We start from the raw sequence: 26,101 nt of genomic DNA, 5'->3' as shown, positions 1-26,101 counted from the left end.
TTCCAAAAATGGTTATTATTTTGACATTCTGCTATTTTTCCCGAGTTTACGTGGCATTACATGGACGGTCTAAATCTCACTTATCACTGTTACAGATTTTTTTATTGATTTTAAAAATATGTTATGCATGGAAGTTATGTAATTGTTAAATTTACCTAAATAAAGTTTCACATCATAGTCTGGGTCTAAAATGGCGTAACGATTGCTATCTCCTCTCAAAAAAAATAATTGTACTACCATTTTCATAACCCCCTTTAACACATGTATAACAATTGATTTTTGTTTAGTTAATAGGCACCTGAGATATTGATAGCTTTAGGTCTAATGGCGTAACGATTAAGTACATACTTGATCTTATAATACGCGCATATTATTTGATCTTATAGCTATATGCAGTAGATACCTACCTATGTGTTTATGTTGTTAAGGTTGGGAGGGGAACTAGGTATTTACGACGTGTATGATAAAGCGGGAGAGTAATGGTTATAAATGGTCTGGTAGTTAGAGACAGGAAGACAAAGTTAGGTCAGGATAGGTACGCTGCGCAAGATCTAGGCTTTACTAGACTGAAGATCAGGTTTCTGAGTTTTATCAACAGTTTATTTTGTCTTCCATAACGTAGTTTTTCAAGAAATTAACGAGATCTACTTATAATAAAGTGGTTGAGAAATATTCAGTGTAATAACACCATAAGTTTACAAATATTTAATTTTAATATTACATTATTAAAATGTTTACATGGTTTCAAAACAGCATCACTGTTTTGCATATAATTGTTCGCATTTATAGTATTGTAAAACATGTTATGTTTTATTTTATTTGGGAGAGAGAAGAAAAGTAGGCTACTTCGAATTTTATTAAGATAGACCCATAATGTTATCATCATTACCATAGAGTGGACTAGCAAGGTACGTACACTTACTTATGAAACATAATGGATATCAGCATATTAGTTCATAATCCATATATATAGGTACTCTAACCTAGATTCAAGTGCTCTCACATCTAGTGTCATCAAGACAAGAGGCTCTTCGCTTCTTGGGAGAGTCCAATATCAACCTAGTTTACCACAAAACTTATGAGCAGATAAGTCAATTTTGATGGAACATGGCGTCCTCCTGATCGATGATTGTAGACTTCTTGGCGTTTCGGTGATTAACCCTGCAGAAGAACTAGGTTTTGTCACCGGGTGTGAGGATCAGCCAATCTGATTTGTTTTCAGACGCTGCCAGTGACGTATCAACATAAAGTTCAGTTGATACGTCACTCGGGTAGGTTCGTTTCCTGCACCCCGATATAGGTAAGTATCACAAAAGTACAGAGTAACGGTCACAGAGTCATTGCCGATAAGGTATTTTTCTGTATGACGAATTCTACAATCCCTTTCATGTGATGTATTATAATTATCAATGATTTACATGAAAATCACATCTGAAACCAAAATAATATAAATATCCTAATCCTAACTAATATTATAAATGCGAAAGTAACTGTGTCTGTCTGTCTGTCTGTAACTCTTTCACGCCAAAACTACTGAACGGATTTGAATGAAATTTGGTATAGGTACATATGGTCCAGACCTTTTTATCCCGGAATTCCCACGGGAAAACTTTTTAAGGCGAAGCGAAGCTCGCGGGAACAGCTAGTATTGTATAAAATACACTGCCGGGCAATGAAAAAGTTTCAATCACAAAATTGCCAAAAAAAACGACCCCAATTTTTTCAAAGATTTCAATTAAAATTGGCACACAATATTACCGATTTTAGTTGGTAATATCCTGATGCTCTGATAAATGAACTTCTATGTTGCAGAAGACGGCATTAATCTAGCCTTTTCCGTTCAGACGTAATTTGGTGCTTTTCTCAGTGGAACCTTTTCTTTAGTGAGTGTATAAAACTGTCCATAGTGTTCATCCGCTTTTGAGTAACACATAGACAAACCTAAAATTGACACCCTTGTTATTCCGTTGGGGTTAAAAAAGAATAAAGGCTTAGTAAGGAGGGTGCTTATGTGATAGACGCCTCTATTGCGATAACCGACGCGTCGCACTAAGTACATAATATAGATATCTATGTACAAAAAACCTTTGTGACTTTGTGTAGCATAACAGGCATATTCGGGGGTATTGTGTTAATTTGCTCCCCTAAACTGAGCAATGGTATGCTTTGATGGAACTACAAAAACATACTTCTCTCGTTTTTGTATTTCTCAAAATAAACAACTTATTAAAAATTACATTAAATTGGTTTTAGTATGGGTACCTACCTCAAGCATGTAAAATACTTGTTTCATGGTATTAATTAGTTACTTACTTTGTTTGAATGTGTGTGAGGTTTTGAAATTGACAGGATACAATATAACTACAGTAAATATTATAGTTTTAATTTCTTTGTTTTAAAAGTAATTAAATCCGCAATAAAAATAACTTACATCCTAACGCGTTACCGTTTACGCAGAAACGTAAATAAATCTCGCCAAAGGCAATGAAGGTAAAAGGCTATACGTACGGTGCGGGCTTATTTACATTGGCTGGCAGTTAGAATAGCAGACTAGTGCAGCCCCCCTACTCTTGAAAGCAATGTATTGCGGCCGTCTGCGTTCTCAACATTAATAAAATCATAACTTCTCTTCAAAATCGATTTTACAAAAAATAAAAATACATAAATGTTCATTAAGATATTATGTCCTTCTTTTAGAACCTAGCAGTAAGAACCAAGCACCCAGAATGTAGAATTTAGTTTAAATTTTTGCCGAAAAAGCCTTTTTTGGCCTTTTAGCAAGTAAACTTCTAAATTGTAGGCATTATATTATTGTTTCTAGGTTCTCTGAATAGGCATTACCTAGCTGATATATATGCTATTTTTACTTTTTGGAAAACGCCTCTGAAGAGAAGTTATGATTTTTTAAATGTTGGGAACGCAAGACAGACGCAATAAATTGCCTTTCAAGAGTAGCACCATTGAACGCGGAATAGTTAATAGTATTAACAATACGTTACCCGACCCTGCTTAGCTTACTAAGGAAAGTAGCGGGAATGTTTTAAAGCAAGATTTTATATGCGGTAAAATGTGTGAAAACAACAGACAAGAAGTTGCTGCCTAAAAACAAATTGTACAGCCGAAACAATGTTTATTAAAATACTAATAGCCTTAGCCATACTGAATAAACTGATTTTAAATGGAAAAATGAATTTAAGAGCTACAAAACATAAACATACAAAAAGACAAACACGCACACACAAACATTACGCTCGCTAAACTTATATTAACCCTCTTTCGGAAGGAGGTTGAAATACATAGAAAAAAAATATAATGTAGAGACTATATATAATATTATACACTTTACAGTAACAAATTGGTAATTTAAATTTCGTATACAGTAGATATTAATGTTATTGTATTGTTAGGAAGATAAAATACTTAAGATTCAATTTTTTTCAGGTCAATTAGTTTATCATTTTAATGTATGTAGATGGTGTTTACAAACATAACTTTTTTTTGTGTATATAAGTAATAAAATTTTACAATGTCCTGTTTGTGTTGTAATGTATGTAGAGTAAGTAGATAAATAATAAAATATACTCCTCAATTTAATCCATGAAATTTACATAAAACTCAAAAAAGATAAAGTCATTTGTTTTTATCATAATCATAGTTCTTCCTTAAAAAAAGGTGTTATTGATAATTATAATCATAAAATTATGCACTATACGTATTTGGCCTCACACATAATTCATAGTTCTTTCATGAATGAATGAGTAACATAACAAACAATTTTATTAATAGGTAGTAATATGTAAATTGTGCCGTAGAAAACATAAACTGTGTACTTAACTAGACCACCTAGTTACAAAACATAATGTTCACATGGTTTCACAATAAATTGCTAATTATAGATTATAAAGAATAAAAACTGTTTAAAAAAAAATTTATTACTGAATGAATATAAAATGACACATTCATTCTTTTATTTCTTTCATTCATGACTAATGTATGTAACTGGTTCACCGTATTATCATTGTCATCACTCATTCACACCCTTACGGCCCTAACCATAAGAGTCATGAAAATAAATGTCACAATGCTCCTCAATACTCCTCATTGATGAATCTCAGTCGGTAGCCCAACAAAGAAAAAAAGGGGTGTAATGAGTCAACGTAGAACCTTTAAAGGTTCGATTTTACTTCCTACAGTTACTTGTTGCAAATAATTACCACCAACTGGTTCATCGTTTTTCTTACGATCATTAATAACAGTTATTTAATAAAAAAATAACATCCTGTATCGTAGAGAACGCGATAAAAATGTCAATGAGTTTTGTCATACACTTGAACTTGTAGAATTCGAGTCTAAATAAATCCTACAGTGTCCATTGTATCTTTGTTGTTTATTAACCAGTAATTGAAAGAACTTGCACTTTGGCATAAGCACTCCTTTGTATGCGAATAATATGTAAAGTGTGTTTGTAAACCTGTGTTGTGTTATTTGTCTATTTTGTGTACATTAAAGTGTAAATAAATACACCTCTAATTATTCGTAATGAAATCAGAAGTGTGCACATTAGTTCTAGCATTATGTGTGGTTTTGGTGAATCCTATGTCTCTGTTAGGTCCAAGTTTTACTCGCTACGATCCATGCGGGCTTGGTCTGATACAGTTTGACAAGACCTTGACTGAACATTTGTGGACCGGTGTGTTGAATTTCGGTCTTTATCCTGATTTAAACGAAGTTGTGGTTACCATAGAGTTTAAGGATGTCATACGATTTGCTTGGGTAAGTAACATTCTTTTGTTGTTTATACTTTAGTAATTATTATTCTATACCCAAATGGGACCAACTGGCTTACGCTGTCTGTGTGTTTGTTTGTCAGTGAAATTAAATAATATTTATGTTTATTCGATTTAAAATTTAAAAATTATTTGACTATTATTAAAAATAGTCGATTTCTGTCAAATAAATAAAAAAAAAATCCTATATATTCAAAATATCTCCGTTAATTATGCATTATTGATAATTATCATTTGCTATTTCAGACACCAGACAAAAGTGAGATATTCTTTAGAGGGAACGCAAAGAATTTGATAATAAAACCGTTTGGGGTTCCCCCAAAGAGGTACATCTTCTACGTTCTTCTATTAGCCCAAGCTGAAGTTCCAGTTGTTACTTCTTTCAAGCTCAACAATCAGACACTTTGCAGTGAAGAAGAGAAGGTGAGTACTCAAATACAGCATTTTGACTAGTCCCTGAACCTTTTGCAATATAGATACAATAACACCAAATTTCCAAGTTAGATTTTATTTTGAATTAGACTGTTCGGTTAGAATGACTTTTGGTGCAATGGTTCTCAGAAAAGAAAAGTGGAAATCAGATTGTTTGCGAGTCACTTCTAACTTCCCTTTAAGGGATTCGTGAGAATATACCAAACACTGCTGAAAAACCGACCACTCAGAAGATCGTGCAGTATCCTCCATCTAGAGCACGGCATCCTAAAATATAATATTTATCACTCTTCCCAGGCCGCTCAAACCACAGACTCCTTCAACCTAACCAAAGAGCACAGTAGTTACCAGCACGTCTGCGGTCGTCGGTCCATAGACCACACTGAGCTGGTGACGACAGGCGCCGACGCTCGGGACGGGGACTGGCCGTGGCACGTCGCCATGTTCATAGTGGACGCCGTGGATAAGAAGAAGGAAGTGTACCAGTGCGGTGGAAGTATTGTTTCTTGGACTACAGTTTTGACGGGTAAGGGTTTTATCATTTCTTGGACTAGTTTTGACCGGTAAGCTTTCTGAAGGTTTCTGACTTAGCTTCGCGACTGCTGCCGAAACATCAACTGCTGCTCCGTCGGAAGCACGAAAGCGTCCAGAAAACAACCGCTTATCAACGAGTATATCAGCGCTACAGTCGTGCAGTCTAACTGTAGCTTCATGCTGAGTCAAAACCCTTATACTGCCACTTGAAATCGGTCAAGTGAAGACAGTAGACACCAGCACGTCTGCGGTCGTCGGTCAATAGAGCACACTGAGCTGGTGACGACAGGCGCCGACGCTCGGGAAGGGGACTGGCCGTGGCACGTCGCCATGTTCATAGTGGATGCCGTGGATAAGAAGAAGGAAGTGTACCAGTGCGGTGGAAGCATCATCTCTTGGAATACTATTTTGACTGGTAAGGGTTATTTTGTTATTTTACTAAACGGCCTAAAGGCCTCGGAATAAGCTTCCGAAACAGCAAGAGGGACCCTCGGCTGAACATGCAGTCCAAAGCACGGAAGCCTCCAGAATATGAGCGCTGCAGTCTTTCAGTCTAACTGTAGCTTCATGCTGAGTCAAAGCCCTTACACTGCCACTGGAAATCCGTCAAGAGAAGACAGTAGATACCAGCACGTCTGTGGTCGTCGGTCCATAGACCACACGGAACTGGTGACGACAGGCGCCGACGCTCGGGAAGGGGACTGGCCGTGGCACGTCGCCATGTTCATAGTGGATGCCGTGGATAAGAAGAAGGAGGTGTACCAGTGCGGTGGAAGCATTATTTCTTGGACTACTGTTTTGACTGGTAAGGGTTTTTTGTGTTTATTATTAAAGTGCCTCACGGCCTCTGACTAAGCTAAGCAGCAGCAGTCGTGATGCTGAAACAGCAACCTTGACTCACGGCTTAACGTGTCGTCCGAAGCACCGAAGCGTCCAGTGCGGTGGGAGTATTGTTTCTTGGACTACTGTTTTGACTGGTGAGGGTTTTTATTATTAAGCTGTACGAAGGTCTCTGACTAAGCCTCCGAAACAGCAACAGGGAAGCACGGCTTAACGTGCCCTTGGAACCACGGAAACGTCCAGAAAACAACCACTTAAAATGTTACCATACATTTTTTGTATTGTCAAAATATTTTTAAAATTCTGCATTTTATTCACAACATTTATGAAACTCATAAACTCAAAATGTGTGTGTATAAATGTTTATTTCAATAAATAATTTTATTTTCTTAAGATTATTCCATTTTGATTACAGCTGGCCACTGTGTGAGCTCTAAAGGAACTATAACGGAGGCTCACCGGGTGCTGTTGGTGGCGGGAACTGCTAACCTCTCTGACTCCAGCGCTCCAGGACTGCAGAGATTTTATGTATGTAACAATCCAATTTCCGTAACTTTCCGTATTTAGTCATTGCTGCGTTTAAATTTTTATTAGACTGCAGTCGTTGGATTAAAATAGTACTTACCTACTTTTTGGTCTAATAACTTTCACGTTCACAGTAGGAAAATTGTTCGCCAGGTAGTAATAGTTACACATTAGGTACGGCATATTCAACTGATACGCAGCTAACTCAGTTAGCGGAAAACAGTTTGTATACTGAGACCGCAGCCATACGTTTGCATAACATTTTGTTTGGCAAGCTAACTAGTAGCTTTTCAAGCAGGTGCGTAATGTACTTACCTGAGTATGAATCTTCAATATTAATTTTCAGGCCAAGAAAGTAATCTTGCATCCTAGCTACACCGACGACCTGCCAACTGCAGACCTGGCGATCCTGAAAGTAGACAAGCTGACGTTCACCAAATACATACAACCAATCTGTCTATGGACTCCCAACTACCCTTACGACAAAAGTCTACTGTTTGGTAAAGATGCTACGGTAAGATTCAATCTGAGGATTTTATTGATAACGCAGATTGTAGAAGTATTTTACATATGTTACTTTGTGCCATCTTTGATTCATCGGAATCCATGTAGAAGACCTCGCACTTAGAATCTAGAACTTACTTTCCGCCAAATACGGAATTCATTTCAGTATTAAATAACCCTATCTTCGCAAATCTTCAGATGAATACACTCTTACGAGCAAAGAAAAACTTCCAGTTGTAACTTCTCATGTAATTTTAATATGTTATTCGTCTCTCAGATCCTCGGCTTCGGCCTAACAGAAAAGGACGTTTTCTCCAAGACCCTTCGCACGAGCAACACGGTGGTACAGACGGACGCGGCCTGCATCGCGTACGCACCGGACTTATACCCGCGCCTGCTGAACGAGTTCTCCTTCTGTGTTGGCTACGGACCTAAGTATGGTAAGTTTTTTTCCAAAATATGACTAACAGAAACGCTCGGTTTAGTGCGGCGCTTATTACCTACGAGGAGGACGTCCGCGGCGGACGGTATAATAGGTATGAAACCTTACAGCGCGTTCAGAGACGTACGCACCGGACCTATACCCACGGCTGCTCATCGAGTTCTCTTTCTGTGTCGGAAACGGACCTAAATAATAATAAATATGATGAGCTATTTTTTTTCTATAGGTAATATAACAACAACTTACAGAAAGGCCGGGTTCAGTCACATCCGCGACGAACGGTAAAATGTATGAAATCTTAAATTCAGCAAACAAGCTACGCGCTTAAGCGCGTTCAGAGTGACGCGGAGAGCTATCCGCGCGCGGATGAGATCACGATCTGCATCGCGCAACGAATTCATCCGCGACGGACGTAAAATCTCATCCGCGTGCGGACAGTCCGCGTCGCAATGGACCAGGCCAAAAGGACATAATATTTATTCTTTAACACCCTGCGCTGCGCACGGTCAACACGCTGATACAGAATATAGAATTATGACCTTATTACCTAGGCTGGCTGAGCTGAAATCAAGGGGATATGTACAAAGGTTCCACTCGAGAGAGCCACGTACAGGAACTTCACCCCCTACGAGTATGAGAATAGAATAGAATAGACCTTATGAGCATAAGCTTGACCAACAGATCGTTCACAGTATTGAAATGGGATGATTTTGTATTCTAATTTTGAATTTAAAATTCCAAACTGATACGACAGCGTTGGAATTTTAAATCATAAACTTTATTTGGTGTCTTATCTTTGTATTTTCTTGCCATCTTTGAATGCCGCACCATTAGGATATGCCTTATATTACATCTGCATACTCCATTCGCGTACTCTATAATATTACTCTGGATCGTTTGATCTCTACCAACCCCACCAAAAATCCACCCCTGGAATTTCATGCTTGTTCACCGAATATCACATAGGTTTGTACAATATAATGATCCCCAAATTCTTACAGTACAAACACAATTCTTTACTCTTTCTCAATAAAAAAAAGTCAAAAATGCATGTCATACTCGTAACGTAACGTACCTAAATTATTTTGTAAACTTCTTGCAAACCAAATTGTAAGTACTAAGGCTAAGGTTGTAGACACGCACGCACTCACTCACGCCTTGTACTAATGTACTCCCTTGCGGGGTAGGCAGAGGTGCATTGCTGCACCCACTTTTCGGTTGTAGACATATTATTGTATTGTATTGTATTTTATTTCATATAACAATATTAACAATTGTATTTGAAAATCTTAATGTCTACACCACCACCACGTAACATAATATAATTAATTAATATGATGTGTTATACAAGTCAAACAATAAATTATTATCTATATTCAATTTACAAAATATAATAATCATTAAAAATCTCATGTGGATAGGTTATGTTAAATTTAAAATATTATCAACAATTAGAATTAAGTTAAAATTTAAATTACTTATTAATTATAAAAAGATGTCAGACTTATCAGTACTTATCACTTAGATATTCTTCCACACTATAGTAACCCTTCTTTAACAAATACGCTTTTAGATTGTTTTTGAATTTAGTATGGGAGACAATCTGTTTTAGATCGCTTGGTAGTTTATTAAACAGAAGCAGGGCCTGATATCTCGGTGTGTGTTTAACAATGTTAAGCCGTGGACACATTTCAGTTTTTAGGTTTTTTCGCCTAGTCTTTAATCTTTCTGTCCTTTCTGCAGCAGACTCGAATTTATTTAAGTGTTTGATGAGATTAGATGTGCACACCAGGATATAGAGGCATGGCGCGGTAAGTATGCCAAGTTGAACAAATAGTTCCCGACAGGATTGTTGCTGTGGAATTCGTAACATTGTTCTCACAGCCCTTTTTTGCATTACAAATGCTTTTTTCATATTATAGTGGTAACTGTTACCCCAAAACTGTATGCTATAGCGCAATTTAGATTCGACTAATGCATAGTAGACTTGTATGAGATTTTTTAGTTTTAGTTCATCTCTTAGACTACGGAGGGCAAAACAAGCCGAGCTCAGAGCACTTTCAATTGACTTGAGTTCCTCTTTCCAGTTCAGGTGGCAATCTATCTGTATGCCTAGAAATTTTGCAGATTCTACACATTCCACTTTTTTACCATCAATATAAACATTAATCTCGTCATTGCTCCTACATGTAGATTTGAAAAGCATTGCATTTGTTTTGCTTGCATTTAGTTTTAAATTATTGATACTAAACCATTTGCAGAAGGCACTTATGGCCATGTGAACCTTCTCGTTAAGCGAGTCTATGTCTGTAGAATTGAATATTGCGTTAGTATCATCCGCGAATACAACTAATTGAGTGTCGGGTACAGATCTAGTGACGTAATTAATTAAATCATTAATAAATATAATAAATAGTATCGGGCCTAAGATAGATCCTTGAGGCACACCTCTAGCAATTTTAACTAAGTTTGATCTATGTACAGTTTCATGGTCGTCCTCTATGGTAAGCAGTTCTACAAATTGTTTCCTATTACTAAGATATGACTGTAGTAGGTTATAAAATTTACCTCTGACTCCGTAGTGTTTTAATTTATAAAGTAAAATTTCATGATCCACCAAATCAAAGGCAGCACTTAGATCCAGGAATAAGCATGCTACTTTCATTTTTTGGTCAAGCATCATCGTTACATCATTTACTAATAAATCTACTGCATCTATTGTGCCAATTGATTTTTGATAGCCAAATTGTCTATTATTAATTACGTTATTAAAGTTTAAATGGAGTGTCAATTGATTTTTAATAATTTTTTCAAAGATTTTTGATAGAGTTGGTAAAAGTGATATGGGTCTATACTTTTTAGGATCAGTGCGAGATCCTTTTTTGTGAACAGGTAGTATCCTAGCAATTTTTAGCTGCTCTGGAAAAATTTCTTTCTTCAGACAGTTATTAAAAAATGTACTGAGAGGTTCTGCTAAAATGTCTATGTTATTTTTTAATACGCAGATTGGGATTTCATCATAGCCAGATGATGTTTTTGTTTCCATACATTTAACAATTTTAGCTATGTCTTCCGGGGTCGTGAGTCTCAGATTTATATCATCATTAATCCTGTTTGTATAATTTTCGAGAATTCCTAATGCAGCATCTACATCACCGTGTGACTCCACATTAGCCTGATCAAATTGTCCAGAAAAAATATTTGCAATATCAATAGGATTATCTACAGCTTTATTATCGATTTTTAAAATCATATTATTTATATTATTATTATAACTTTGTTTATTTCTATGCCTATTTACTACTTTCCAGATTTGTTTTGTAGAGTTTTTGGCTTTTTCAATTTCCTTCTTCACAGCATTTCTTTTGGCATGTCGTACTACCCTGTTGTACAATTTTATGTATGCTTTCCGATATTCGCAATTATTTTTCCATTTTGCTGCGTTTAAAATTCGCTTCATCTTGCTTGACACTCTGATACCCTTCGTAATCCATTTTAATGATTGAATAGTTTTTTTTCTTAATCTTTTTTTTGATTTCTTGAAACTTTCCTTAAAAACTCCTACAATTTTTTGGACAAAAGTGTTTATACCCATGGCATTCCAATCTTGCTGAAGTATTTTACTTCTAAACATCATATTTGATTTATCGTTAAATATTCTCCGTTCTACATAAACATACTGTTCTTCCTTTTTTGATTCGATATGTTCAATATCTAAAGAACAAGTTATTCCAGCGTGCCCATCTCCGATTCCGTTATGATCTACTTGAGTATCAAGAACAAGAGACTCAGGCAAGTTAGTGAGAAAATTATCCAGTCCTGATTCCGAGTCATTTCTTATATATGTGACTGAATTTATAAGTGGCCTGAAGTTGTAACATTTAATAAGGCTCATAAATTCGCTCTTCTGTTTGCTATCTACCAGAATGTTGACATTAAAGTCTCCACATATTATACATGCTTTGTTAAAAAAGTGTTCCAATAGAGTTTCTAATTTTTCTAAAAATACATTGAAATTGTTTTCTTTTGGATTCCTATAACAACAACATATATTAAGAGATGTTCTATTGTCTATAACACCACATACTTCGAAAGATTCTATTTTATATAATTTTTTACAAATCGCAAGTTCCTCGTAATCCCTATTTTCCAATCCTAATATTAGAGTTCCACCCCTTCTTTTCTTGGGCCTTGTGTTATATGAAACTAGTTTGTAATTTTCTAGATTAAGGTGTAAGATAGACTCTTTGTGCAAAAAATGTTCACTAACACATAAATAGTGTGGTTTCTTATTTAATTCACTCAAGTATATGCTTAGTTCATCTATTTTATTAGAAATACCACAAAGATTTTGGTGAAACACTATGAGTGAATCTACTATGGTCCCTAAATTATTGCGTTCACACTCATTATGACGATTCACGAAAAAGTTGTTCATTGTAGTTTGTAGTGAGAGCACCATTATTACTCTGCTCAATGAATTTTGCATGCATCTCGATCTGTTCATGTAAAAAATTCAATATGTTTCTAAGCCCTCTGTTGTTCAAGTATCCATGACGTCTGGTAAACATTCTATAGTCGTAGAACAGCGTCGCATTTGAGTCCCAGAGGTAGGCGTATTCATGTTTTACTACGTCTGAATACAAAAGGTTATTAAATAGCTCGATTCTCCAGTTGAACATATTGTGGTGCTCTCCATATTTAAACGTAGGAGTACATATAATAATGTTCGTGTGTTCTATTTTCTGTAACACATTTCTTAAATGTGCTATTAGGGTATGATAATTCTTGGTTTCAGCGAACTCCTCCTCCCCTATCATAACAACACAGAAGTCATATTTTGTATATCTGGCAAGTTTTTCATTCAGGCCGCGTAGTTGGTCTTTGAGTCCAGCGTTCGGGGTTAGGAAATGACAGACGCTAAAGTTCTCTCTTGGAAATATACTGTCCGCTATCTCACGGACCACATTTCTTTTGTTGCAGGTCAGTAGGCAAATTTTTCTCCTCTGGTATTTCGTAGCCTGTGAAGAGGTTTGATTTACTATTTCTAATGACCGTTTAGACTGTACTCTATTTTCTTCAGTGCTTGCTGACAAGGGGCTAGACTGTCTCAGAACCCCTTTGCTTTTATTCTTCGGTGTTTCCCTGGATGAACAAGGTTTAGGACTATATGGTATCTGTTGAGGTTTTAAGAGCTGCGACTTTTTTTTCTTAGGTGTGACACACTCATTTATAAGGCTGTCTGCAACTTTTTTGCACATAGTGTTCTTTTTCTGTAGGTCCTCTATTTGTTTTTTCAACTGTTCATTTTCTAAGTTTAAATTAATGATTTCATTATGTGCTATTTTTAGCTCGTTTGTTAAACGGACTATCTCAGATTTGGAGCGATGTTTTTCTTCATCTTCCTCATCAGATAGCTCAGGCATGCTGTTTGTGGAGACATCTATAGTGGTTTTCGATGTACTACTTTCGTCATCCGTCACCTGTGTTTCTGATTGTGTACGTTTTGGTTTTCTTATAGTGATATTCCCAAAGAAATTCATTGCTTCCACTTAATTTAAGTGAGACAACTTAGAAAAAGGTGATATGACTTTAGCGGGGATCGAACCAGTGCCCAGTGATACTTTATGTCTCAAAAAGCAATCACAAGAACGGCTCGACCACCGAGATGCTTGATGGTGATGGTGAATAGTACAATAACTATCGAAGAAAACAAAACAAAAAAGTCAGTTAGTGGACTTTGCACCGCGAACGTAACGATCACTTTGTTTTGTACTATTTTTTCACTTGTTATCACTAAAGACACTTTAATATTGCATTTATTAACACGATTTACTTAGTTTATGATGTGATATTTGAGAGTACAGAGTTTATTTTAGAAAGGCACCGCAGTATTTCACTTATAAGTTATTTTTGTACTTATCACTTGACAAAAGTCTAATTTTATTGAGTTTTCACAAGATAACACTTTCACAGTTGGTGAACTTGTAATTGATCATTTATCACTGAAAAAATCAATATTACGGCACTCGTGGTGATAAATAACAATTAATATATACAGAGCAAAATTATTCCCTTGTTTACTTTACAGCGCCACCTAGATTTTTTATAAATAAATAAATAAAAAATATTAATAAAGTAAATAAAATTATCATGAATTCCAGTAATAAACCCGCGTAACGGCGACAGCGGCAGCGGCCTCCTCCTACCAGTGCAACAATCGGACCACAAGATCGCGTGGTTCTTGCGCGGCGTGCTGTCCAAGTGCGGCATGAAGACGGGCGCGGCGCGGTGCGACCCTGCCTACTACGTAGTGTACAGCGATGTCGCGCCGCACTACACGTGGATCGCACACCATGCGGGGTTGAAGTACCACGCGTAGGGTGATAGGTCACAAAACTAGTGGAAAAATAAATATTTTTTTAAAGTTTTTTTAAGGATCTCTGAAGGTCAAGGTTATAAGGTCAATGAATAAAAAAAATGTGTAAGTACGTACATAAATTTAAGATTAATATATTGTATTTAAAGTAATTATACTCTCTGTAAGATTAAACTAACTTAAGCTTTATTTACTCAGATATAAACCAAATTTAAGTAAACTGAAATTTATTTACTTCCTAAAAAATCCTCAACGAACAGAAATTATCTTTTAAATATCCTATTAAGTAGATACAATCAAGTTGATAAAGAAAGTTCCAGAAGGCTCCTGTATTTTTCATCGCCGTCTAGCCGGACTGAGACTAAGTTTGATCCGATTTTAATAAATTATGCGGGAACGTGATATTGCTCGGTTCAGCCAAATGACGACTTTATAAACTTGCAGCAATTTAGCATTTTCTAAGATTTATTAAAGGTTTTTAGGTGAAATTGTATATTTTCTGGAATATTAAGCAGTTTTTGTAAAGTGTTATTGTTAGCGTGCCAATCTAATGTAATATTTATTGAAGCTAGTAGCTTATTATAATTTAAGAAAACCTTCTAAGATTAATGCAAATACAAGTTAAGTAAATAATAATTATGTTATATCTTCTGCATATATTTTTTTTAATAAAATACTCTTTGCATACACCTACATCTTGTTTTATAAACATTAGGTACTTACTAAAAAAACATATTTTTTTGCTTTGACTACAACACAACACACACCTGTCAATTTACATCTCACGGAATCGAATTTGGCTGACAAATTAAATTGGAGCGACGGAACACGAATTTAGCAAAGAAGCGACGCGACGCGCAGGAACTCCCACGTGCAATAATTAGGGGCCGCGGGCCACGGGGCCGGAGACTGGGGATACCTTACCCTAAAGAACGGGGGAACAAGGAGAAGAGAATAGTTTCAGGCTAGCTAATGCTAACTAAATGAAACGGGGAAATCCGGTATAAATCCGGCCTATTATGAGGTGTCAGCTTTTTCGATTTTTTCACAGCCGTTGTAATAACCATTTACCCGTAAAAGATTAACAAACATCCATCCATCTATGCTGACATGCTTTCGCGTTTATATTATTTAGATTTCATGTCATATATTATTAGAAATAAAAAATAAACTCATTTTAATGTCTACAAAATTAAATCGTAAATTGAAACCCAAGAATTCATACCAATAGTAAATATTTACAATATAACTACAAAAGAAAGTAATTCTACACATATGACGCCGACAACGAACGCGCCGCTTCCCATGTCCATCGAAGCTATACGCTGAACTGGGGTGACATATATATTTCTTTGGATGAGTGTACCTACCAAAATATATATTTGATGGGAAATTATAAAGTAAGGAACGTCGTCTTCACGCCGAAAATCAACACATCTCCTTTAAAGTTTCGTCCTTAAATATTTCAAATTGCGATGCACAACAATCCCTTTGAATTAAAAATTGTTTTCTTTAACTGTTTACTTTCTTCGCAGACTTTCGCGAATTCAATCTCGAGAACAAACAACGATCTGAATATGTTTCTGTCTATCTTTCTGTATTGTTTGGCCCAACTTTTCGTATTAAGAAATCTAAATAATATGAGGCTCTCATTTATTATGAGATGTTTTTTTAAGAAGGCTCGTTAGAACTTTTAATAGACTGTTTCGTTATTTAGTAAGTAACACAACCTATCGAGTTGAAGTTAAAAGATTCTTCACAGATACACTTACCTAGAGTCTTCTTCCAATAAAAGAAGGGATTAGTCCACCACACGGGCCCTGGGCGGGTTGGTGGACCCCAACACAAACAAGCTTGTGCTGAGATAGTTGGCGGGTAAGTGAACCTCAGAACCCGACAGTCAGATGTTTTCAAGCTACCTAAGGGCCTCTGACTAGGCCTCACTAGGCTTAACGACTGCTGCCGAAGCAGCAACCGGGACCCACGGCTTAACGTACCGTCCGAAGCAAACTACCACTTGATATCGTCACCCATCACGCCACCCATAGTCCTTCTCATCCGTACGCCCCTGATAGTATTGTATTACTTATTACTTAAAAATTTACAAGCGACAACCAATTTAGATTACAAAGAAAGCGCTGTGAATTTTCATCTCTTTTGAAATTATTCTCACGAAGATTACGAAGATGTCGCGAACTATTCTCTGACGTAATAATGCATGCTCAGCCAGTGGAAAACAATTTCACCCAGTTCAATAACCCTGTCTTACGAGAGACGCGGGTTGGAATAAAAACTATGAATATTACAATTATCGTGTCACATTTTTGTAAAATATCATGTTTTTATACAAGATGTTGCGAAGTCGTTATAGATAGGAGTCAAAATATAATAGGCTATGCGAAAGCAGTGGATAAGCGTGGCACAGAACCAACAGTGGGTTATAGAGGTCTATTCTATTCTCAGAAATCAGTCATTCAAAATTCGCGAAAAAAATATATCATTTTCCATAGACTATATTGGTCACGTGACTTTTCGGGCTAAGATATGCTGCCACATGTACGTTTCGGCCGTTATACCCTTTTAGCAATACCCTGTAGACTTGTAGAGGCCTGATGATGATGATTAACGGCACTTGATGACAATAAAATATTTGATTTGATTTGATTATGGATGGAATGAAATAATTGCCAATGTGTTTATAGTGCAGAAAAATACACAACGGTATACTAACACTGTGAATACTGAAAGTTCAGTCCAGTTCAGAGGTCAAATGCTCCCTAGTTGTTTCTCTACAAGATAATGAAGATAATAACTTTATAAAAGGAAAAAAAACAACGAAGCTCGGGGTACATAACCTTTCCACTTTTATGCGGAGAATTATTTTTGTTTATTTTACTGTACTCAGTTCTAAACAAATACAAGTTGTATCCTTAAGCGAAGCGTAATAATTATCTAAATTAATCCGCTATTAGTGGTGGGTAACCAAAGATATACAGTAGATTGTATAGTTTCTTTAAGTTTTAAACTACCATCAGTTTTGATACATGTAGTTGTTAGTTACACTTTTTTTCAGTTTTCATATATGTTACGTAGTTGTAAATCAGGATTATGATTCCATAAGCTTGTATAAGTATGTAATAAATTAATTTATTAATTGTGCTTTTTGTTATTTATACGTTGTAGAGCGGAGTGATATCCGGGCAGGTAATGAATATTTTAATTGCAAAGTATCGCAGTGCGAAAATGAAATTGATTAAATATTATTATTGCGTAAGTAAAGTGTAATAATATCCTTGCGATTTACCTGATATGATCTGCTATAAAATTATAAGTATATGCAATAAGCGCAGATATTATAGAAAAAATGTGGACCCACTCGTGTTATGACGCGATAGGTGGACTCTTACCTTAAACCGCTATCAGGGTACTACTACCGTACCACTTGGCGAGCGACGCTGCATATGCGTCGCTCGCCGCTGCCGCTGTCAAACATCTGTCAGATCTATACTTATACTATAGTTATGTCAGATTTGACAACCGAGCGATGCTGTCTAGCTAATGTTGAATGTACGGTGGTGGCAACCCCACTGTAGAGCTATTTGCCATATTATGACGCCCGTGAAATTTGCAGTCACACGCCATAGGTACCGGATATAGCCCTAGCTCCATGTAGTATGTAGGGGGTACGTAGCGAATAATACAGGATGTTGAAATAGAGTGAACTAGGGGCTCATTATGAACAAATAAGAAGTAGGTTTTTTTTACACGAATCCCCAAATGTTTCAGGACAAAATTTATTCAGAATCTCGATCAGTCACGTCTTTTCAGCATCATCATCACAACCCATCACGTCCCCACTGATGTGGCACGGGTCTTTTTCCATTAAAATAAAGGTTTTAGGCCTAGGCCTTTCAGTTCACTATACTACTTTGGCAACACCCTGTAAAGCTAGCCTCTTTTACAAACATCCTGTATAGCGAGTACGTGTGCACAATATGTGGCCACATCGCAGCCTCCGCCGGTGCGTGTCGACGCATTAAATTAAACGATAACACTGAATGTAAGCGCCGATATTACGCTGAATTAGCACTAGATGACAACGCGAATTGCGCTTTGGTGGGTATTGTACTGTCAGTGGTTTCCTATGATTGGTTGTGGAAAGAGTACTGCCGAGCACTGAAAAAGTTCCGGTGAAAATAGCACCAAGTTACTTCTAAACGGAGAAGACCAGCTTAATGACGCCGTTCGCAATATGAAATAGGTACATTTAAAAGCGTCTCAAAATATTACTTATATTACTGACTAAAAACGTAATTTTTTTAAAAAAATTTAGGTTAATTTTGTAAGTGGAACTTTTTGATTGCGGTAACTCTTAAATGCTGCATAAAAAAACAGACGATGATACAGACGAATTATTTGACCTAAATAGAACCTCCTCCTTTATTTAAAGTCGGTTAAAAACGCTGAAAGGGGATGATTCAGGAGATTATTCGTTTTTTTGGTTCTACGACTTGTCGGCTTCCTGTACCCTTCTTGCATCACTCTGTATTATATTGACTGGATAAATAATTGTTAAAAGATTGCAGTAGATATACTGTATACCAAGTACTACTAATGCTGTTGGTAAGCTAATGGTGAGGTGATGAGGAATCATAAACTTGGTCTTTCTTTTGTAGGCTTTATTGACAAAATTACATATAGTTTATTCATAAAATATCTCATTATAAGACGTCGTTAACACCAAGTATGTAGACATGAACAGAGGGTACTTTAGCTATAAAGGTGGAGCGTAGCGGACTGTATGGTGATGAATGTAGGCCCTGGGGGTTGCTCGTAGCTCTTGGAAGTAAATTCACGTAAATATTGGTTTGATCCGTGTAGAACGGAACGGAAGAGAACGTTGATCATAACAAGGATATAAAACATAGGTAAATATCATAGATAAATAATGTTGGTAGCCAACAAAAGGTCTCAACTAAAAGTAAAGCAATGTAATCTCCTGAAACGCTAACTGATCTGATTCTCTGATTCGATCTGGAATACGATCTCGATCCTGAAAAGTATAAAGTAAGCTTCAAAAACGTTTACACCGAAACGTATACTTGTGTAAGTACATTGGAAGCAAAATTCACCCCTATATCTACAAATGTTAGGGGTCTAAACCCCTCTATCGGATACATTGATCTCATTGGGATTCCAGAGCTGCAATTCGAAGCGAATTCGCAATTTCAAACGAGAAATAATTTCTACTGTCGCCTTTACTTTTATCATTTGACACCCAACACTGGGCTCTAGTCGAAGAGGCGGAGAAATCATTCTTCCCCGCCAACTGCGCAGACTTCAGAGGGTTAGATTATCGTCGGAAATAACGTCCCGTGACTTGCAGTTTGCAAATGCTATCCCTCACCTCAGGACATTCCGGATAGATACTGTCAAACATTTTTCAAGTCGGATTTATTAAACCGGCAATCAAACTTGTCCGACATTTTTTTATTTATCGCTGCGGAATACGCGATGAATATCGGAGGTCTTTTCCGAAGTGTCAAAACACGGGAAACGGTCGGTCATTCTGAGGGGATAAAACGGCCACTTGGGAACGTGTAGTGTAACATTAAACGTTTCAATTAAGTAATTAAGTTGAGAATCGCATGGGAGCGTGCCGTTTCGGTGCGTTCCCACAATGGCCCGAGAAAATGGTTCCTAAGCGGTGGTTTTAGTGCTTCCCGTTCGCGTCAAAAAATCCGTGCTGTGTGTGTGTGGGGCATTCCTCACCGGCGGGGTTCGTGACATTATGCAATAAAGCTGGAAGCGGGTTACTGGAGCGCAGGGGGGTCACACTATATAACGACAAACGAAGTTTCCGAGCGCTCTTACACGAGCCACGACCCTATCAATGTTGTATTAAACATGCCGATTGCACGACCGCTCTCGTTCGTTCGATTTTCGTCAATGTAGAGTAAACCCCCAGACCGAAATGTTCGGATGCGAATATAAAATTCAGTTGCACGCATACGTGCGTGTCGCTCAAAAATAGTAATGATCGGTTTAATGAGCGACTTTAATAAACGTGATAAGGGATTGTAAATCGTTGTCCGAAAATCTGGTGGATTTATATTATTGGGGCCTCAGGGCATCAGGCGTGCGTCACTGGTTATATAGCTATAATGTATGCAGCCTATCCGAGTGACGCATCCAGTATCTGCTATACATACTCGTATAAATAAATACTGTACCTAAGTACCTCTGTACTTTATATGCCTGGAATTTATTAGTGAGCTTCTTGCAGGGCGATACAGGGCTTATACTGAGCAGCTTTCATTACGATACCTACTCATATAAAATAATAATAATGAAAACAGCTGAACTATATTAATGCTGTTCACCTATACATACTCTAAAATAGAACACAATTAAATCTTTACAATAAATATTAAGTACTTATAATATTTACACCTTTGCCATTAAAACAGTACCTAATTGTTGCAAAAAAAACACAATACAAACTGTACTGCCATCTACAGGATTATTACTAGGTATGTAACTAATTCTACAATAAATTGTACTACTCGAGGTAAATCCCATAAATAACATACTTACCTATATTACCTACGTGCTTAAATTGAAAAATAAAAATGGCAAGAAAAATAAAAGCGGTGGCTTCATAAAGACAATATTTCGCGGCACCGGATTTACGTCCCAAAGCTCGGATCAGGGGGGTCACTCTATACTGACGAAATAGGAACGAAGAACATATTATTGTGGTTCATTCACCCAAAAGTTGTCTGGAAGAGATCGCTTTTAGCGATAAGGCGGCCTATTGTGCTTACTCCTTTTGTTATTTAATGTATGTTGTGTGTTTTGTTCAATAAAGTTATATTGTATTGTATTGTATTGTATTGTGCTATCGGCACGGTTAATACAACGAGATAGAGTCATGGCTCGCGCAGCGGCGGCGCTCCGAAACTTCGTTTTTCGTCATATAGAGTGACCCCGCACCGCCGCGCCTCACGTATAATGTGCAGACGTAAAGGTGTGTTCCACTAAACCCCACGCATTCCATTTAATAGACGCCTCGTACCCCAAATCCCTCGAAAGTTACTCAAATAATAACATTTCATGAATACGATTCAAACCTGCCAGCTTTACTGATAACAGCTTTTGTTTAAAAAAGACAAAAAAACAAGCGGAATGTGACGAGTCGATTTCGAAAACCGAAGTGGATTCCAAGGCCCATCATTGTGGGTTTATCTGGCGGAATGGTCGCAGTTAGGCCGGCGTAGTGACGTCCGATTGGCCGAGATTTGGCCGAAAATTGGTTGAATGAAAGCTCAACGGACGTGTCGGGGCGAGGAGCTGGACACATTTGTCTCCGTCCTGAATTGTCCGCATTGCCGGTGCCTTGTAGGGATGGGGTGATATCGATGAGTTATTGGCTGTCGACGGGGGATGCATAGGCTGTGTCTGGACTGCCTGGGGGCGGAACTGTAGTATTAGTAACTGTATGGCATGGATAGGTGGACGGAAAGCAATTGAATATTGCTGCAAAATTAGTTGCAGTTGTAAAAGTCCTCAATAATAAATTAATCTAGGTCAGAACATAATTGTACTGTTCTTACAATTAATTGACTAGAGGAGGAGTGGGGAAATAAACACATGCCATTGCCAATGTATTTTTTTCACCTATCAATCAGCTGAAACACAATAAATTAGCATGCTTGTAAAGCACGTTCTTATGGAGTTTTTGCAATGTGGTGTTTGCAAAAATATACCTACTAGGTACCACCAAAGGGGTAAATAAATAACCTAAGCCCCAATTTGAGGGTTAAAGGTATAAATAATATAAGTACATTACATAGTACTAGCACAAATCTCTTGCAATATAGGTAATTTCAATAAAACATTGTAAGTAAATATGAAAGATTCATTGAAATATAAACGCGCAAACACCTAATATATATACCATAACTCCCATAAATTATGTTAAAATTGTCTCTTCCATCCTAAGGTTGGTAGAGATTGTAATATATTTTTTAACCGACTTCGAAAAAGGAGGAGGTTCTCAATTCGTCTGTATGTATGTTTTTTTTTTTTTTTTTATGTATGTTCATCGATTACTCAGCCATTTATGGACCGATTTTGAAAATTCTTTTTTTGATGTATTGGGTTGAGCTCAGGGGTGGTCCCATTTTTTTTTCAGAATTTTATTCCACCCCCAAGGGTGGGTAAAGGGGTAAAAACAGGGGTATAAATTTCCATTTTGGGCACTTATCAACCGATTCTTATGAAATTTATAACGTAAATATTGTTATTATAACAAAAAGATATGATGGTGACCTTGAGCTGATCTGATGATGGAAACGGAAGGCAGTCAAGGGAACTCCTCAACGGTATATAGCAACTACCTCGTGTTTGGGCTCGAATGATTCGTATTAACGAGTAGGACATATTGGTATCATTTGCATCTTACTTTTGATTGATAATTATTGCAAATAAACTAAAAATAACAAAATAAAATAATAATTTTAAAAAAATTAAAAACCGACTTCAAAAAACCACTAAAACGTAAGAAATAATTTAAGGTTTAGACCAATCCTAGGTCACAGTATAAATATACCTAAGCAGGTACTGTTCTTTTTTGAAGTTGGTGCCATATTTCTTCAGATTAACTACTTTGTCACTGCACCAACATCAAAAAAGAACAGTACCTGCTTAGGTATATTTATACTGTGACCTAGGATTGGTCTAAACCTTAAATTATTTCTTACGTTTTAGTGGTTTTTTGAAGTCGGTTTTTAATTTTTTCATGGTGCAAAATAAAGAGTAAGTATACTATTCTACATAGGTAACTAGGTATATGTTTTAATTGTAACATAAAAATATATACATATAATAATAATACCCTATTTACTGTCAGTAACTATCGATAACTGGTCAGTCGCGGTCGAGCGTCCCTGGGGGTCGGACGTCGGTCGTCAGCGGAAACGATCCCGGCCACCCTCGTCCCGCTCAATGGGGCAAAATGAACACAATGACAGTATAGAAATTAGCCGAGTACTTACACGCGTTTTACATACGCGCTGACCTGGATTTTGGTTCATTTGTTTTTTTGGGTGGGGGTAAACAAGCATCAAAAGTGGTGTATTTTAATATTTATTGGTGTGAGTCTCTTTTGTAAATTAATATTAAATAGGTATAAAAAATAATAAAAAACCTAAATGATGCGTGCTCCTTATCTGCATTGGAACTATAAATAGACCATCCCTAACAAAACGTACACGTTTAGGCTAGAAATCAATGAAAAAAGTTGATGTACTTAGTAGGTAGAGGTACTAAGCTTATAGACGACCGAATGGCGTAGTGGTTAGTGACCTGACTACTGAGCCGATGGTCCCGGGTTCGATTCCCGGCTGGGGCAGATATTTGTTTAAAGACAGATATTTGTACTCGGGTCTTGGGTGTTGATATTTATATTTAGTATCTATCTATCTATGTATTTGTGTAGATATATCAGCTGTCCGACACCCATAACACAGGTTCTGCCTAGCTTGGGGTCGGATGGCCGTGTGTGAGATGTCCCCACATATTTATTTTTATTTTATTTATTTATTTATTATCGTGCATTGTCAACTTTTCATACATAAGCGGATATTCCGCCAATCCAACCAATAAAAATCATTCGCACCACATTCCATCATTTGCCACGATGATGAAGACGCTCACATCACTCCATATCGTCAGATAAGAACCGTATTCTAATTTGCACATCGACTGCCAGTGATAGAGTAACCGTCATTTTTCCTTTCAGTAGCGACATCTCAGAGCTTTATCAAAGAGAGTCTTGACTTGATTATAATGTTACGTGTACAGAATAAAATAACCTGTGGGGTTACTCTATAAGACGAAAAACTAAGTTTCGGAGCGGGAGCCACGACTCTATCTCGTAATAAACGTGCCGATTGAACGACATTTTGCGTTCGCTTGTTTTTCGGCAGTATAGAGTAACCCTCATGTTTGGGGGATTCACCGGGAAAATAAATGCGGCAACGCGGCGGAGTCGCTGCAGTTTTGAAATGTCTGTAGTTTTAACCATCGATGAAAAATAAGGGTGTAGTTACTCAGAAATCGGTGATGAATTTGAACTTGGTTTTCTTTAGTTTACCGAGCGTGTTTCATTATAACCGGTTCAGTAGTTTAATTCTAGTTAGGTATTTACTTAGATTAGTATTCACTATCGTAGTCAACTAAACGAAACCTTAACTGAACTTTACTTACAAGATGTTTAAAATGTAAACTTTAAAATATATTCAAGATCAAAAATTCATAAAACAATGTTATGAAAGCGGCGTGAATGCTTAGAATAAGGAAAATTGGGTCGCGCGTTAAAAAGCCATAAATCTAATATAATCTTATATAGTGCCACAAACTTATCTGTTCCGGTGAGAGCGAACTAAATTGGTCCATATAATCTATGTCAATATGAAATTCATTAGTACAGTAAGTAATGAGGTATGGACCAATTTAGTTCGCTCTCACCGGAACAGATAAGTTTGTGGCACTATAATCTAGACTTATCCCGTAAGCTTTAGCTCGTAAATAACAGAATGAGTCAGTTACGTTAACAGATTAATCAATGAAGAGTAAGCCTTCTAATAAGAACATTTTAATTTAAAGTTGGGATCATAAATCACGAACAATAATATTATTAGGCAACCAAATTTGATTTCCTACACATTTTCAGCAAGAGAGTACATTAGTACAAAATGTGAGGGTTTGTTTCGTTTTTTTTTTCAGAAAGTTTGTCTATTTACTTATATTTTATTATTCTTAAAAAAAACCGTAAATAAGAGGTCCCAAGTACCTAGATGCCTCAGTGCTGGCCTAATAGAAACCGAACATTCCAGAAACAAAGCACGCGAGCCCTCGACCACTGAAAGACGCATTCAACTCAGATGAAGCAAAAAACCTTTCAAGTCAATGCTCACTAGTGATGTAACGAATGTGTGTTTTTGGACATTCGCGAATGCGAATGCGAATGCGAATATCTGATATCGACATTCGCGAATGCGAATGCGAATATTCAGTTTGTGTTAAAATTTGGGGTCATTTGCATGGTTTGGTGACTATCTAGTACTGGACGAGGTACATTCCGTTCAAGACGCATTCCGAATCAGACTAGCCAATAATTGTCGCAGTTTTTTTTTAAAGTACACTTTAGTTAGCCCCGTAACTGTTACGACACATTGCGACTGTGTGCGGTTTCTGAGGACGACTTACACGAAACATTTAAAATATTTAAATCTATGGCTGTCTTGCTCTGACACTTCAGGGTTATTGGTATAGTAGACCTGATCCTTTCAAGAGGTGATAGAGGAAGACATTTTCAGTCGATTGAACCCTATAATGCATTGTCCGAAACTTAACCATTTCTAACATATTGAATATGTAAGTTTTTTTTATGTATTTCAAAAAATTTAAGCTTAAAACTGAAAATAAAAAAAACTATTTCAATAACTTTTTTAGTTGTTTTGCATAGTGAAACCTAAAATTAACTAATTAAAAAAATCAAATGTGCATAAATTGACTTAAATTAGACACAATACCTCAAAATAGTTAAACATTAAAAAAATATTCAAAACGTAAAAACAAATAAGTTAAATT

At 36.7% G+C, this 26,101-nt stretch overlaps 1 protein-coding gene across 1 annotated transcript; it reads left to right on the top strand.

The window, feature by feature from the left end:
* Positions 1-4,191: 4,191 nt before the first annotated feature.
* Positions 4,192-14,663, top strand: LOC119694924. Its single transcript, XM_048623071.1, has 9 exons — positions 4,192-4,773; positions 5,034-5,210; positions 5,517-5,782; positions 5,975-6,168; positions 6,367-6,558; positions 7,009-7,121; positions 7,456-7,632; positions 7,900-8,062; positions 14,229-14,663. The coding sequence occupies exons 1-9, from the start codon at positions 4,540-4,542 to the stop codon at positions 14,444-14,446; spliced, it is 1,734 nt and encodes a 577-aa protein (XP_048479028.1). The 5' UTR covers positions 4,192-4,539; the 3' UTR covers positions 14,447-14,663.
* Positions 14,664-26,101: the final 11,438 nt, after the last annotated feature.

Source organism: Plutella xylostella, chromosome 9 (genome assembly GCF_932276165.1).
Source record: "Plutella xylostella chromosome 9, ilPluXylo3.1, whole genome shotgun sequence".
Lineage (NCBI taxonomy): Eukaryota > Metazoa > Arthropoda > Insecta > Lepidoptera > Plutellidae > Plutella > Plutella xylostella.
Note: the sequence above shows the minus strand (reverse complement) of the source record. Positions and strands in the feature narration are given on the sequence as shown.

What these genes read in the sequence shown, in the direction of transcription:
- LOC119694924 (XM_048623071.1), top strand. Translation starts at nt 4,540, where the DNA reads ATGAAATCAGAAGTGTGCACATTAGTTCTAGCATTATGTGTGGTTTTG. An exon ending in TTTGCAGTGAAGAAGAGAAG is followed by an intron (nt 5,211 to 5,516) that starts GTGAGTACTCAA and finishes CACTCTTCCCAG; the next exon opens with GCCGCTCAAACCACAGACTC. An exon ending in TCTTGGACTAGTTTTGACCG is followed by an intron (nt 5,783 to 5,974) that starts GTAAGCTTTCTG and finishes AAATCGGTCAAG; the next exon opens with TGAAGACAGTAGACACCAGC.